This window comes from Berghia stephanieae, chromosome 9 (assembly GCF_034508935.2).
Source record: "Berghia stephanieae isolate SIO BIC M18660-M18661 chromosome 9, UCSD_Bste_1.3, whole genome shotgun sequence".
NCBI lineage: Eukaryota > Metazoa > Mollusca > Gastropoda > Nudibranchia > Aeolidiidae > Berghia > Berghia stephanieae.
The window spans coordinates 8,682,101-8,697,100 of record NC_088368.1 but is presented as its reverse complement, the minus strand read 5'-3'; the positions used below and the strand labels follow the sequence as shown (position 1 = coordinate 8,697,100).

At 34.4% G+C, this 15,000-nt stretch overlaps 2 protein-coding genes across 3 annotated transcripts in view; one reads left to right on the top strand and one right to left on the bottom strand.

The window, feature by feature from the left end:
- LOC144979615 (uncharacterized) overlaps nucleotides 1-13,070 on the top strand; it is a 14,045-nt gene extending 975 nt beyond the window's left edge. The window contains exons 2-6 of the mRNA XM_078926413.1: nucleotides 290-396; nucleotides 2,207-2,328; nucleotides 4,453-4,549; nucleotides 5,222-5,427; nucleotides 12,055-13,070. Coding sequence (XP_078782539.1) covers nucleotides 2,289-2,328; nucleotides 4,453-4,549; nucleotides 5,222-5,427; nucleotides 12,055-12,095 — 384 coding nt within the window. The 5' untranslated portion in view covers nucleotides 290-396; nucleotides 2,207-2,288 and the 3' untranslated portion in view covers nucleotides 12,096-13,070. The remainder of the gene's footprint in view (nucleotides 1-289; nucleotides 397-2,206; nucleotides 2,329-4,452; nucleotides 4,550-5,221; nucleotides 5,428-12,054) is intronic.
- Nucleotides 13,071-14,116: 1,046 nt separating this feature from the next.
- Nucleotides 14,117-15,000, bottom strand: part of LOC144979614 (DBH-like monooxygenase protein 1 homolog) — a 38,446-nt gene continuing 37,562 nt past the window's right edge. For both annotated transcript variants that reach the window (XM_078926410.1, XM_078926411.1), the window contains exon 15: nucleotides 14,117-15,000. This exon is cut by the window's right edge and continues 62 nt beyond it. In XM_078926410.1, the coding sequence (XP_078782536.1) occupies nucleotides 14,871-15,000 (130 nt within the window). In that variant the 3' untranslated portion in view covers nucleotides 14,117-14,870.

The following is a 15,000-nucleotide window of genomic DNA, read 5'->3' as shown; positions in this document are numbered from 1 at the left end:
TGCGTTGCACACCAACCTATTGCTTGTTTGACAATTATTGCATGGCCACAAACAATGATGAACACTCGTGAAAAGTTTTTCGATCTTCTTTACTCTCAGTTCACGTCTACTTTTAATTATATTCTCTGATATTTTTTAACGCATGCTTTGTTTGCTGGACATGAACAAAATGACTTATTCTTTAGTATTTGCTTCATTTTGATGTTGTAAATTCACTGAGATTATATTTACTATCCATGTATCCTCATGAAAAAAAATAAATGTACATTGTCAAAATCGATATTCACAGGTGGTTGTGGAACAGGCTGTATTCCAACTATAGTGAGACATCCTTCAATCCTGATAACCTAGATAAGAGAACGCCATGAAGAAATGCAATATAATTTAGTTTGGAAGGTAACAAATGTTCGTTGCTTGGATTCTCCCATTCTACCAAAACTAAAATTTAGACAACCATATCAAGACAAAACATTTAGGAAAGCATGCAGTTGGTAACAGGATTTAGACTGCCTATTAGCCTTTTTTAAATAAGAAGTTTTGTTATGTTTTGTGATAATTGTTTTGTTTGGGGTTCTTTTGTTTGTTTGTTTTGTTTTGTTTTTTGTTTGTTTGTTTGTTTGTTTTTTATTTTATTTTATTTTTTATTTTTTTTGTTTCTTGGGGGGGGGGGGGGGGCTTGCAACAGGATTTAACATTTTTAGTCGATGTTAATCACGATCGCTGTTAAGCGAAGTATGGAACTTTCAACAGACGAAATGTGTTTCACCGACGTAAGTGTTGTTTTGTTATACATTGACAATTCAGCATTGTTTTCATTTGGCCACAAACTAACTATATTTATGTCAAAATTTGGAACGGCTGTAACTGTACAAAGTTTTAAACGTAAAACTTTTTGCAGTTTCAGTTTTAAGATCTTTTGTCAAGGTAGAGCCAAATTAATCTTTTGATTATATAATGAGGCAAACATTTTCTGGCCAGAATGAGAAAAATACATGTTGGCAATGTGTGGCGGTATTCAAGCTGGCATTGTCTTTAATGTATCGGCTTTATCTTCTGAGTTGCCATCCTTAGCATTTTGGCCTTCTTCTCTCAGCTCTTGAAGAATTATTTAGAATTTTGGTCTGGAACAGTTATTCTTTCTTTTTTAGTAGCCTGGATATTCATATCAATATTTTGTAAAGGATCAGAATAACAATTTCAATATTTTTAAAGTTTTGATATGACATGAATGCAATTAACCCATTTGCGCTAATTGACCATTGTATTATGGCAAGGTGTGATGTCCTCACCCACACTTGATCCCTGTCAACCTTACTCATTATTCATTTTGTGAAATTGATCTGTTGTCATCAAACAAATCAATTCGTAAATTGCGTGATGTGCCATCTTGATACTGATTAAGGCAAAAACACCACAAAAAAAGAGAGAAAAAATCAATTTAAAAGATAATCATCAGTTAACAAATGTTAATCTCCCTGTCCACCTTGCTCATCTTGTTAAACTGCTCCGCTCTTATTAAACTAATGTATCAGTCTGTTATGTTATGCGTGCTGAAGAGCAGACAATATTTGTCCTGAGAATATTTAAGAAATTAGCCAGTCAATGCCTCACCATTGATTGGCTGTCTATCTTACTCTGGTGTTTTTTGTTATTGTTGTTGTTATTGTTTTGTTTTTTGTTTTTTTGTTTTTTGTTTTTGTTTTTTTTTTTTTTTTTTTTGTTTTTTAAAATTTGTCTTACTGTTTGCCTTACACAAGTTTACAAAATCTTTTTTGTAGGTAAAATACATGTTGGATTCCACATTAGACACGTGTCTGACATACATAAGACAAAAATAGAGAAAACGCAATCTGTTTACCCGACGACTGTCCCTCAATTTACAGGCGTCTGTCTTGATATGTCAGACCGTTTATGCACTTTTCTTTGGTTACCATTGAATAATACGATAGGTGCTGGTGTCAGACTTGTGTAGAAAACGTTACATTGACCGTTTTAAGTGACTGTAATGCTGACACAAGAAGAGAATTATGTGAAAGGGATAAATGTCAAATGTTTACTGTGAGTTATTTTCACATAAAAATAACATACACTTACGTACATACAAACACATACACACTCACACAAAACACAAAATTATGACATCTCTGTTTGTTTTGATTTTTATGATTATTTTATCTCACCGTTTTCATTTTATTTCAAAATATAGGCCTTTATGCTGTCAGTAAAAGATTTTCAACCTTAAAGTCGACGGATCACTATATAAACAACTAGCCACTCTCAACAAAAGAATGCCAACTTCAAAGAGACAAAACAAAAGAAAAAGAAAAGGTAAATTCGATGTTTTTTTAAGTTTTGAGAAATTATAAATTTGTGTTCCTGACAGTTCGATCCACCAAAGTGAATTTGAACGGTATTGGTTATCACAAGGATCCCATAAATGGTTCTCATTGTCCTGAATCTCTTTTTGTCTGTTCTATATGTGTACTGTCTTTACCTCTTGGTTTATGATTTACTAATTACAAGCGAGTTCATTCCTATTCCTATGTATTGCTTCTTTCAAGGCCATTCTCTTTCTTTAACTGTAATTTCTTAGATTATTCTTTAATATAAGTTTTTCATAGCCTACCTGTTGGAAAGGTAAATTTAATGAGTCTTCAGCCTTCGAATGTCTTTCTACAAATTAGTTTCACACTCAATTTGTTTTAGCGACCATTGTTTTATAATTGCAACTCTTTATTTGTAGGCTTTTCAAATGTCATAAAAGAGATTTCAGTATATTGCAGCCGTGTTGATGATAAAAAGTTCAAAATTTGACCTCATCATTGAAATGCTTCACATTCTAGTTAAAGCTGGAAATGAACACAAAATTGCACTTGTTTTTTAATGCTTTGACGGAACTGACCAAGCATATGCTGCGAAAAAAGCCAACAAGAGTGTTGAGATCGCCAGTTCTTAAACTGTTATAAAAACCTTAAATTGTGTTGGCAAAATACTGTGATGATAGATTGTTTTACAAAATTAGTTAACTGTTTGGAGCTTGCCTCCTCCTTCAGTTTGGTCCTTGAGCTGAGATGTAATTTTCAAGAATCTTCTGGAGACCTTTCTTGTGTCAACGTATTCATTTCAATTAAATTGTTTTAGGTAATATCACTCTTGCAGAACATATGTTGTTGTGTCTGCTCATACTCAGTTTATATCTGTGGGCACCTACAAGTATACACCCATGTATATGTACATGAAAACATGTATGCAGATTCAAAATGCTCCCGTAGGTGGGGGTGGCGGGAAGGGGGGTGCAGGAGGTCACTTGCCGTGTCTTCTATCCCCTTAAATCTGTTTTCCGAGTTGCTTTCTGTCTTTGCCTTGGAATGGGATTGCTTGGTTTTATCTTGGCACCTGTCGAAGTCCTTAGCTTAGAGGGAAATAGTCAAATGTTTAATATTCGTTTTGAGAGATAACTTTTTACCTTGTAAATCGTCTCTCCGTTATGTAATGTTAGTTGATTTCTTTTTGGATAATTTCTGTAAACATCTAGCGTATTCGTCGTGGTGGAATCATGTGCTTGTGTCTGGATTAGACTTTTAGGTGATCTCAAACTAAGTACACTGATATTGTACTCTTGGAATTCACATCTGTTTCCTATTTGAACCAGTCCCCTTATCTTTCTTTTTATTGGGTACATTTATTTGTAATTCTATGGGGTTTTTTTTCACTTTCCCATATTATTCTTCCTTTTTACTGGTGCTGAATTTACCTAAATGTGTCGCAATCGCCGTAAAACGTTTAAAAAACAAGCAAAACAAAATCAAAATGCTTCGAAATTCCAAAAGCATATGTTATACAAAGTGATAAATATGATGATCAATTACACATAGCTGTTATAAAGTAATGGATTGATATGCCAGAAGTGAATTGTGATTTACACAAAACGTATATAATATGAAGTAGTGGATTGATATGCCTGATATGATTTGTAGATTGTATAAAGATATTTTCCATTGCTGTGCGTTGCGATTGATTGTATTTTGGCCTTGTCGACTCACTCATTCAGTACAAAATTGGGCCAACCAACCCAGACCATGATATTAGCAATAGATAATGAAATTAATTCAAATTTGTTATGTGCTTGGGATCAGCTCTTTCATGTTCTTTTTTTTTTCAGACACTAGGTTATATTGATTTTTTTTCATTTCTATAATATGCCACTCCCAACTTCTTGTTTATTATCTCATAATGAGGTTAAAGGAAACAGGAAATAGCTAACAAGCAAACAAAAATACACATAACAGTAGTCACAATCACAACAGGCTGTTATATATTTCTGTTTTATTTTGACCAGAGTGGAACGAAGCTTTTCGCTGGATACCGCTGTCATCAAACTTTGTTCAATTACTATTTATTTCATTCTTGATGGTAAATCATTGTTAACAGCATTTTTGTTCTACAATGCAGGCTTTTTAGAACAAACAGACGAAAAAAGAGTGTGTCCACCTACTCATAAAAGGAAAACAAGATCAACAAGTGACGATTCTAACGAAAAAATAGAACAGTATGTGATTTAATCTGCTACTATTATTGTTGTTGTTGCTGTATTCATCTTACTTTAAAGCCTTTTAAGATATGTAATTGAAAACAAGGCTAGATGTAGAATAGATAAAGGGCTAGATTATGTATTTTACCTTGAAAATAAATTATATTTTTTAAAAAGAGAGAATTGAAGAATTCTAATGTGTTTATTTCTTTTCAGCTAGAGTCAGCCTTACATATAAGCTAATATATTTTACCTTCCGTTTAAAATAAACAATTTAAAAATTAGCCCTTTCGCAACGCCACTATTAGATCCCGTCGTCTAGGCATTATATGAAGGAATATAGATAATCCATCAAACAGGATGTCTGATGTCGACAGGACCCACCCGTGTTGCAAATTGGGGGTTAAGAATCTTGCCCAAGAAAAAAAAAGCGGAAGTGCCTGAAGCGGGGCTAGAACCTTCCGAATCACACTGCAATGCCTTAATCACTCGGCCACACTTCGTCTCCCAAATAATGCTTTTAAAATATGAGCTCAAACATTTGTTTGATACAAGACTAATGCAATGGTTGATATTTGACAATAGAATGATTTCATAGATAAGTAGTCGTTTAGAACTATATAATATGAAGAGTGGGGTTAAATAATTCAGCTGCATTTTTCTTCTTTTTTCTTAATTCTTTATCGACAGAACCTCAGCTGTTCACGTTCCTATCAACAGTCTAGACTGTGACACCCAGCCTCCAACACAGAGCTTAGACACTGATGACAATGGCGCTGAAAATGAATCTATAGTAAAAAATGTTGAATGCACCAACAGGAAAAATGGTCTCTCTCGAAATCATTTTGAAGAGGATGGCTCAAATGAATTATTTTCAATGAAATATGATGAGGCTGGTAAGTTAGGAATAAGACCATCAATCTGTTATAAGAGTTGTAATAGTGAAACTTATAATAATATTTCAGATGGCGTTGGGGGAAAACTACATAAATTTGAAACAAAAGATGGAAATTTGGTGGATTCATTAACCAAGGAAGACGATGATAATGTCCAAAGAGCTAGAGATATGATGCTTAGTGAGGTTATAGATACTGAAGACGATGACTCTGATTCTTTAAATATACTAAAGATCCCCTCTGTCGATGACGATATCATATTGTTTTCTTGTAAGGGGAAAACTCAGACTGAGGAAAACATTAAAACTGTTTACAAAGGAGATGGTAAAGAACCTGTGAAAGTCTTTGACCAATTGTCAAACTTTGAATACTGCAGATTGCGATTGAGTGGAGATAGAATACTTCAAGACGAAAATAGATATGATCAGACAGAAATTCCTGCAAGTGTTTGTAATATGAATGATACCATTGTTGAAAATAGAGAGGAAACTCTAAAGAATGATATTCCATCTAATAATACAAACATTTCTAATTGTTTTAACAATTCCATGTATAATACTAAGACGGAAAATAAAATGGCATTATCTCAAAGACTACAACCTGTATTCCAACCGCCTTTCAAAAGAAATGATGAAGCTGAAGAAAGAGCGGAGAAAAAGAGCATCGGAGATGGTGGAGAAAACAATGGAGGACAAACTGTGACCCATCGTCACATCACTAATAGTTCTACTGAATTTTTCCATGTCTCTAATGCAGACATTAGAAACAACGACAGCTTGACATATTCTGAATTATTTCTTAAAACATCATCTCTCCCGAACACAACAAAGATGATTAGAGAATATCAAAATCAAGATACTCCTTCATGTGTCAATTCTGAAGTTAACTATAATGAAACAAACAGCTTTTGTTCTGCTACCGACTTGAACGAAAGTGACAAAGCCTCCCCCGAAAACAAATCAACTGCTGTTTCATCACTTTTTGGAAGTAGTATCAGTAAAATTACTCAAGATACAGGGGGCACAGCTCATCATTTAGATAGAGAAAGCATCATATTTTCTCCCCCTTCGGATAATGTAATGAATCCACAATTCATAGACAAAGTATGCAACAAGGAAGTACTTGGATTCTCTTTCACCAAAATGCCAGACACTGTCAGTACACCAGTTGTAAATTGTACTCAGGAGTTTAGTGTCTCAGATCAAATTGATGCTGACAAGAACGATAATCATAACATCATTTTGCTTCCCAATACAACAGCATCTCAAGCAACAACCAAGACTTTGGTTTTATCACAAGAAAGTTCTTGCCAAAATACACCATCACATGGAGATGGAATGAGTTCTTCCTTTACCGGTGCCACACAAGATTGTAAAATTCTCTCATCCTCTTCATCTAAACACAGTCCTAGTAAGACATGTGTTTTACAGACTTTAGGTCCTGATCAATTAAGCAATGATGTTCTTTTCAACTCTTCCTGTCAGAAAAAAGATATTGATGCTACAAATGTTTATAATAAAAAAGATGATGATGATAGTGACAATAATAATAATAAAAAATACGACGATAATAATAATAATAATAATAATAATAATAATAATAATAATAATAATAATAATAATGATGATAATAATAATAATAATAATAATAATAATATAATAATAATAATAATAATAATAATAATAATAATAATAATGATAATAATAATAATAACAGCAAAATTTATTTTGATTCTGAGAATTTGGAGGGTAAAAATTCACTCAGCGCATCCGATTGTGTAACTGCTGAAGCTTCAAATATTGCTGCACTGTGTAAAATAGATATTGAATCAAGAATCACTGATGTCGCAGATGAAGTACCACTGATACTCAATATTGAAAGCCCTAAGCGTAAGAATTTGGAAGGAGCCAATTCAGGTCATACGGGTGAAAACGCATTAATCACGGCTGCTGGTACATCTAAATACAATAAAACAGGATTTGTGAATAACGCTCACACTGAAAACGATGATCCTAAGAAAGACATGAGCAAAGGAAGCAATGTCATAATAGGCAAAGGGTTTTTTCATAACACTACACAATGGGAGACAGGGGTAAATTTTGACAAGAATGAATATGGTTTTATGAATCAAAGAAATGCTGACCATGAAGCAAGATCAGGTGAAAAGGCAGGAAAAGACCATGGGCTCAACTGCAAAACACATGTCATAACGTTGAACACTTGTCAATCAATTGAAAGTCAAAATGTTATGAGTTTGAATAAGGAACATCAGTCTATGCATGAAGTTGACAAAGTACAATATGATAAAGACGATGTGCCTGGTCACCAGTCAGATAACGCAGCCATGACATTATTTAATAATTCAAACAGTGGAACAGTTAAACAACATGTGATGCAGCCTTTAATGAATCGAGGCCAAGACCAGTTTTATGATGATTCTGACAAATCATTAAAAATTAACTATGATGCTTTTGTTCTAGCAGGCAACGAAAATTATGAACATACAAACCAAAACTTTGATTCGAATTGTAGCACAGTTTCCAAATCTAAATCTGTAGCTGACACCTCAAAATCAGATTATTGTGTTTCGAAAACAAAATCTTATATGGAGCCTATTCGGGATAACAAGGGTCTTGATAAAAAAGCGTCTTTAATAGAAAGTTTCAATGAAAATGATATCACTCGTAACAAAGGGACCAAAGAATCACCCAAATATTGCTCTTTAATCACGGATAGTATATCATCATCCACTAAAAACGATGTGATTTTTTGTATTGAGAAAGATAAACCGATGAAAACTACACCAGGAAACAATTCAAAAATAAACATAGATTCTACCAAAACTGACCATAAAAATGACGATAATGCCAAAACATGCAAACCTTCAGCAGCTATGTCTTTGTTTTTATCATCATCATCAAAAAAGACTTTTGGCACGTCAATGGCCGCAGAAAAAAATAATGAAAATTCCTTTGAATCTGACTCTGCTATGAACAAAGTGATAAACATGAATTCACGTACCAGCAATGAAGACACTGAGACTATGTTTATTCACTCAACTAAAGCTATGAACATGAAACCGAATTCAGATTCACACCCAACTCGTGCAGAAAGAGTAGATAATACGGGTCCTTCAGATTCCTACCAACAAAATACTGATGATTGTATGGATATATTGATGATGATGGTGACAGATTCTCAACTTTGTCAAGGAACTGAATCTCTTACTCATAACAAAGACGTTTCAAATATGGAGGATAAGGAGGTCAATTGCAAACAGAAGGAATCTCAACAATATGTGGATGGAAAGAGAGGGGAAGGGAGACAATTAGTGAAAATAGTTATGGATGAATTAGTCGAAATTAACCGACAGTTAATGAGATTGAAAAGAGATATGGATGCCACAAAGAGGAAATTGCAGACTCCAAGTATTACGGCCGCTAATATTCCCAAATCTTCATTAGGGTCGGCTGCTGTCAATACCAACGCTCATCAAAAGAATGAGAAATATCAGCACCAACAGCAAGTTTCGTCCATGTTTAAAAAAATAACAAATCGTTCATCAACAAAGTAAGATAAAATATACTTGTATTCTCTTAAAATTATAGTTATTGATATAATGTGAATGGGGAGGGAGAAGTTTTCTCGTGTGTCAAGGATTTTTTAAAGAACCAGTACAAATTTTTTTTTGCATGAGTGGACCAATGACGGGGTGGTAGGGAATGAATTTAATGTTAGAGAGAATATAATTTTAAAACTATGTGAATTGCACGATTATAGATAATTCTAGACATTACAAAAGACGTCATTTTTGTAGAAATATGAATGTGAATTGCACGATTATAGATAATTCTAGACATTACAAAAGACGTCATTTTTGTAGAAATATAAATACAGTCGTCTCCGTTTATAAGCCGGTCCTCGGGAATCAAGCTGGGCGTGCTTATAAGCATATTCCGATTTTTTTTGTTATGACTACATTTGCTCATATTACAATAAAAGTAACTTTTTCATCGTAGTTTCCAAATGTATACATAATGGTATGCACTAGGTTATAGAATTAGAATTGCCATTGGTCCATTTAAAAAAAGATTTTTTAAGGGTAAACAAACAATTTCTTTTTTGCCACACTATGCAACATAATTACGCCTTTAGTATGGGTCGAGGGGTGCAGAAGCTTGTGATTGTTGCTTGTTTGACTTTATATTGGATGAAACTGTTTATGTCATCATCTATTTCTGTGAACTGGTTCCAAATCTGTTGTTGGCCATTAACTTGGATAAAGTCTGATGGTTTTAATCGCTTATTTAACCTCTGGAGTTGTTGGTGCAGAGTGTAGAAATGTAGCACAATATAAACCTATCGACAGATGCATTCATGAAATCAAGAAACTCACAGGCAAAGTACATTTGCGAACCTCGTCTTCATCCCTCACATCGTAAACAAACTTAAACACCTCACTGTAAACAAACCGTCGTCTTCAAAATGATGGTCTTTATCGATGATCAATTATGACGACATCTGGTGACAGTCTGAGCCGACTTTCCCTTACTGCACTTCCAGCAACATGTCAAGGTCATCACAAGCGTACATCCTGCTATGTCCCCCCGTTTCAATGAGCTACTGAGCCTGCCCGTTGTTATCACTTAATATTTTATGACGAACCCGCATTGTCCGTTTCATCGCTGAGGTGTTAAGTGTTTTGTGCAAGAGAACTAATAATGGAGTAGTGAGGTAAAACAATATACATTACTCGCAGAGGATATTGATGGATCCTGTTTGTCAATGTTTTGTATTTTTTAATGCTATTTTTCTCTTTTGTTATTTACAAATGTGTTTTATTTCAAATTTGATTTGTTTCTTCTTGTCTATTTATTGCTAAACAAAAGAGAGATGGTCTAACTTAGACATCAGCTAAGTTCATTGTGGCTATGTTGTTATTGTTTTAGTTCATCCTTACCTGGTTAGAGATTTTGTAGACTTACCGATGATCTGATTTTGTTTTTAAAACGATCCTATAGATATACACTCCTTCTGGTAGTTTATGAATACCCAAACTGCACATGAGGGTTCGTCCAAATGTGTCAGAAAATGGAAGAAGCATTGCCATTGTGTCATTATGGAAAAACAGTAACTCACAATGGTTATAATTTGGAGATTAGGATATTGCTAACAACAGACTTCTAAGCTAAAGATTCTAATGCTTTCAATATAATGTATAAGAACAATAAGACTAAGAGTTGGTTACTATTGTAGAAGTTTAAATGTAAAATGCAAATAATCATTCTTACTGCGAATTAAGACTGAATCAAAATGGTGTTAAGGCTGTAGACTAAAAAGATGATAATCTGGATATGACTGAAATTCAAGAAGAGAAAGGAAGCGAATAAAGAGATATATTTTTTGTTTTGCGATAACTAAGCTTGTAGAGTACTCCTTCTCCATAAGTGATTTGGTTGTTAGGACTTTAAGGTAGGGCAGAGTTTCTTAGGAGGTTTATTATTATGGTATGCTGCCGATTCGAATATTGTGCTGATCATGTTGACTTTTTAAAAGGAAATATTGACTCGAGCTAAAGTTTTAGATGTTTTTTTCTTCATATATTCGGCCAGTTGTCGTTAGATTGTGATATAATATTTCCTCTATCAGTATCAGCAATACTTTGCGAGAAACTTTGTCTTTTATACATTTTGCACGCAATCAGAGTATTTCCATATTCTCACTTCACCCCTTCCCCCCCCCCCCCCCCCCCCCCCCCCCCCCCCCAAAAAAAAAAAACCGTTTGAAAAAATTGTTTGAAAAAAATTAGACCTATTTCTTGGAGTACTGTCAACTGGTTGGTGTGATTTGCATGGTGCTTTTTTAACACTTTGCATATGCTATTTCGTCATGCTGATTCAAGATTTTTCATTTTTCTAGTTACTATGCGTTAAAATATGTTTCACAAATATGATAAATCCTCTTGATTTTTTAGTTACATGACGTGAAAGTTGGATCGTTTTCATATATCAATTGGCAAACAAAACCAAATCTATCCAGTTTCTTGAAAAATTGATTTGCTCTCATTTTCTTTGCACCCATGAATTTTCAAAACTCAAAAAATGCTTTCCATGACAATTGGAAAACTTTATATCTAAAGAGAAACTTATTTTAAATATTTTTAAATTGTATCTTGTAGTACCTACTATTTATAAGATAATCATCACAACAGGTAAATCGGTAATCGCTATCATTTTTAATACCCACATTATTCGGAACATTGTACGTACTAATATGGAAGTTTGAGATAAATCTCTATTGAATCAGAGGCCTTCCATTACTCATTGATTCTGAATTGTTCGACTAGCGGATGGTTGGATGGGAGCATCACCCTTGAATCATATACCTATGATGTTCGCATGGGTGTACGATCCGATAGTGATGTCGTTTCTTCTTCTCTTTACTAGCCTATCCTGCTTCTTTGGTTTGTGATTGTATTTTTGACAGGGAATATTTTTTTTTCTGTAAATCTTCTGCCTGTTTGTTCTTGGTTATTTTTAATTTAGCTTATGATATCTTTAGGTTATGATTTTGATTTACATTTGTACTATTTTTGTTAGATTGCTTGTTTTTTTTTTTTTGTTTCAGCGGTCTCTCATATAACCTCAATTGTGTTGGAAGAGACCTAAAGCAACAAACAAACAAAAAAAATTGTTCGACTAATTTCGTTTTTGTTATCACTGATGCAAATAATTTATTTCATCATGAAAGCTTTTCTCTTCTGCTAAGTATTAAATTTTGTTCTACCTTTAGAGGAAACCCGTGTCTGACTAATTTTAGGTTTGTTCACATTTTACATTATTTTCTCCTGTTATTTCTAAGAATAAGCAGCTTTGTCTTGCGATCCCCAATTCATATCAGGTTGGTCTTTGATATAAAGTAATAATCAATTTATTTGAAATTCAAGGAACTGAGTTATTAAGAACAGTACAGATATTTTCGATTTAAAAAAAAACTCGATCATTTATATTGAGCAATATACAGTAAACGCGCTTTACGAAGGGTCCTAACCAACAGCAACATTTCACAAGTAGGACCATACATGACATGATGCCTGTAAGGCAATATTACAAATATTTTACCGACAGACGATGTCAACAGCTAGATACTCATTTTACACCTGAATATGGTGAGAGAATGTGAGTAAAGAGTCTTTTTCAAGGATTCAAACATGCACCACTCAGAACTCGAACCCTGGACCTCTCAGTCCGAAAGCAAGTGTCATACCACAAGACCACATAGCCTTTCAGAATAGTCACTGACTTTGTAAGGGAGGCAAGGCTTGTTACTTATACTTAAGTAGGCTCTCTCACTCATTTCCCTGACCGAGGTGATAAGTAAAAGAAACATGAGATAGAAATGTTGTTTTAAAGGACTCTCCTTCCAGATCATTCCCCAGTTTCCCTCATTAATGTTCAACTGTCCATCTTGCCCACTCATATTGTCCAGCAAGCATTTTGACTGCGTCCTCTCCTTCTGCCTCCCTCTAAAGTCCATTGCATGGTGGTTTGTTTGTTTGGTTGGGGTTTGTTTTTGTTTTTGTTTTTTGTTGTTTTTGTTTTTTTGTTTTGTTTTGTTTTTTCTTTTTTCTTTTTTTTTTTTTGTTTTTTTTTGGGGGGGGGGGGGGGATGCGGGGGGTTGCCATTGTCTCATTGCAAGAAAAGTGGTCATCCAAGACAATTTCCTTCTTAATAGACATGTAAATTCTCAGTCAATTAACTGAAATCAGTCAATTCGTCAAATTCAAATATTTTTAAAAAGGGAAGAAAGAAATGAATTAAGAATGAAAGAATTCATGAATCGTAGTCGATTGACTGTAAAGGAATGTTCCACAGCCCCACGCATAGCTCATGGGCCGTTTATATTAATGATGGATATATATTGCCAAGGCTAAGCGACGCTTTTTAGAATTGCCATGTCTGAACACACCCCAGTGTATTTTCACACAGCCTTCGTGAAATTATTTTTTCACTTTCGAAACCTGTCGTAGCCAATTTTAACTGAGCCGCCGAGCGATAAATTTCACTGTTTCGTCTAAGCCAAAATTGACCACATTTACTTAAAGGACAGGAAAAGTATGAGAAAGAAAAATTCGAAACACCGGAAGTTCGTTCTGTAGACACCTTCAAATCGAAAGTTAAATGATTGCTACAAGCACATCTCGATTACCTCATGTTGTAAACAAACTGGTTGACCGTTTCTAAGTTTCTTCACTGATTGGGTACCTAATTACAAGGAACAATGGTAAGTAGCCTAATTAATTCCCTCGCAATTTAGTTTTCTCCATTGCTTTGCTCAAGTGAGCTTGCTGTTTACCTTTCATTTTGATTCTTTGGATTTTACCGCTACGACGAAATACGAAGAGTTTCAGTTTCAGTCAATTTTTATAGAGCTCATTTACAGGTCTATTCTTAAGATGGGAGGGAGTTCTGTGGTTCTTTCATAGAAACATCTCTGCAATAAACCTTTTTAGTTCGACTTATAGTCTATCCAGATGATGCCTAATATACGCCTGCACTTTGATTGTATCCTACATGTACATGTTTTTATTATTCTGGATTGCTTCCCTTATAGAGAGTTCCAGTTACTGCATGAGTATGCGTAAACTGCCATCACGTATTATTTATCAAATAGTCACATGAACAGATAATTATAGAAGGGTTTTTGGCGTAAGATATATTGTTCTTGGCCGCTTTATTTTGTTTACACCAAAAATTAATCTTTTTATCATTTATTATTTATTGTTTTTCTCCCTTGCAACAGAGGGTCCTGACAGCTCAATTTAGAATTTAGAGAGTGGTCATTTCACAAGCAAAGGGACATATTTCGATCCCTGTTGAAGTCGAGGTTTTTTCCTGACCTCTCTGTCTACACTGCAGGGATTGAATAGTTGGGTCTGTAATAACTGGAGGAAAGTATTTTGCGATAGACTAGCGTCTATCCAAAGGGTAGCTAGCAACTGCTGTTGTCCGTTACACGCTAGAGAAACCGGGACAAACTCCGGTTTAATGGCACTGAATGGCCACTACTACGACCCACTTTGCAATAAATTCTTGCATTATTTAACATTCTGGAAGTCTTCCATTTTGTTCCAAAATTGTTTCGTGTGTCTTAAGCGTGCAATTTATTGTGGGTGTGGGAGCACCCATATCAAGTTGTCAAGGATTTTCCCTGTCAAAATCATATTGGTGTCCGGGAACCAATGACTCTAAATAACGACATGGGGTGAGAGTTAAGAGAATTTCGACCCACCATAATATAATTATTAACATGCCAAATTCAGCAATCAATAATAATAATACACAAATCATAAATCCGTGACCAATTTTTAAAGGCTAGATTAGTAATATGTTATTGTAATTAACTTCTTCACATGCAACCAATAAATATAAAACAGCTTGAAATCAATGCTGAACGCATTTGCACATCACAAAACTGATAATCAAAGTGAAGAGAGCCGCTTTGGACATTGTCAATAACGATGCACCTCCATTATTGTCACTAGCATAATCACCGTTGTCAGTGTTGCAGACG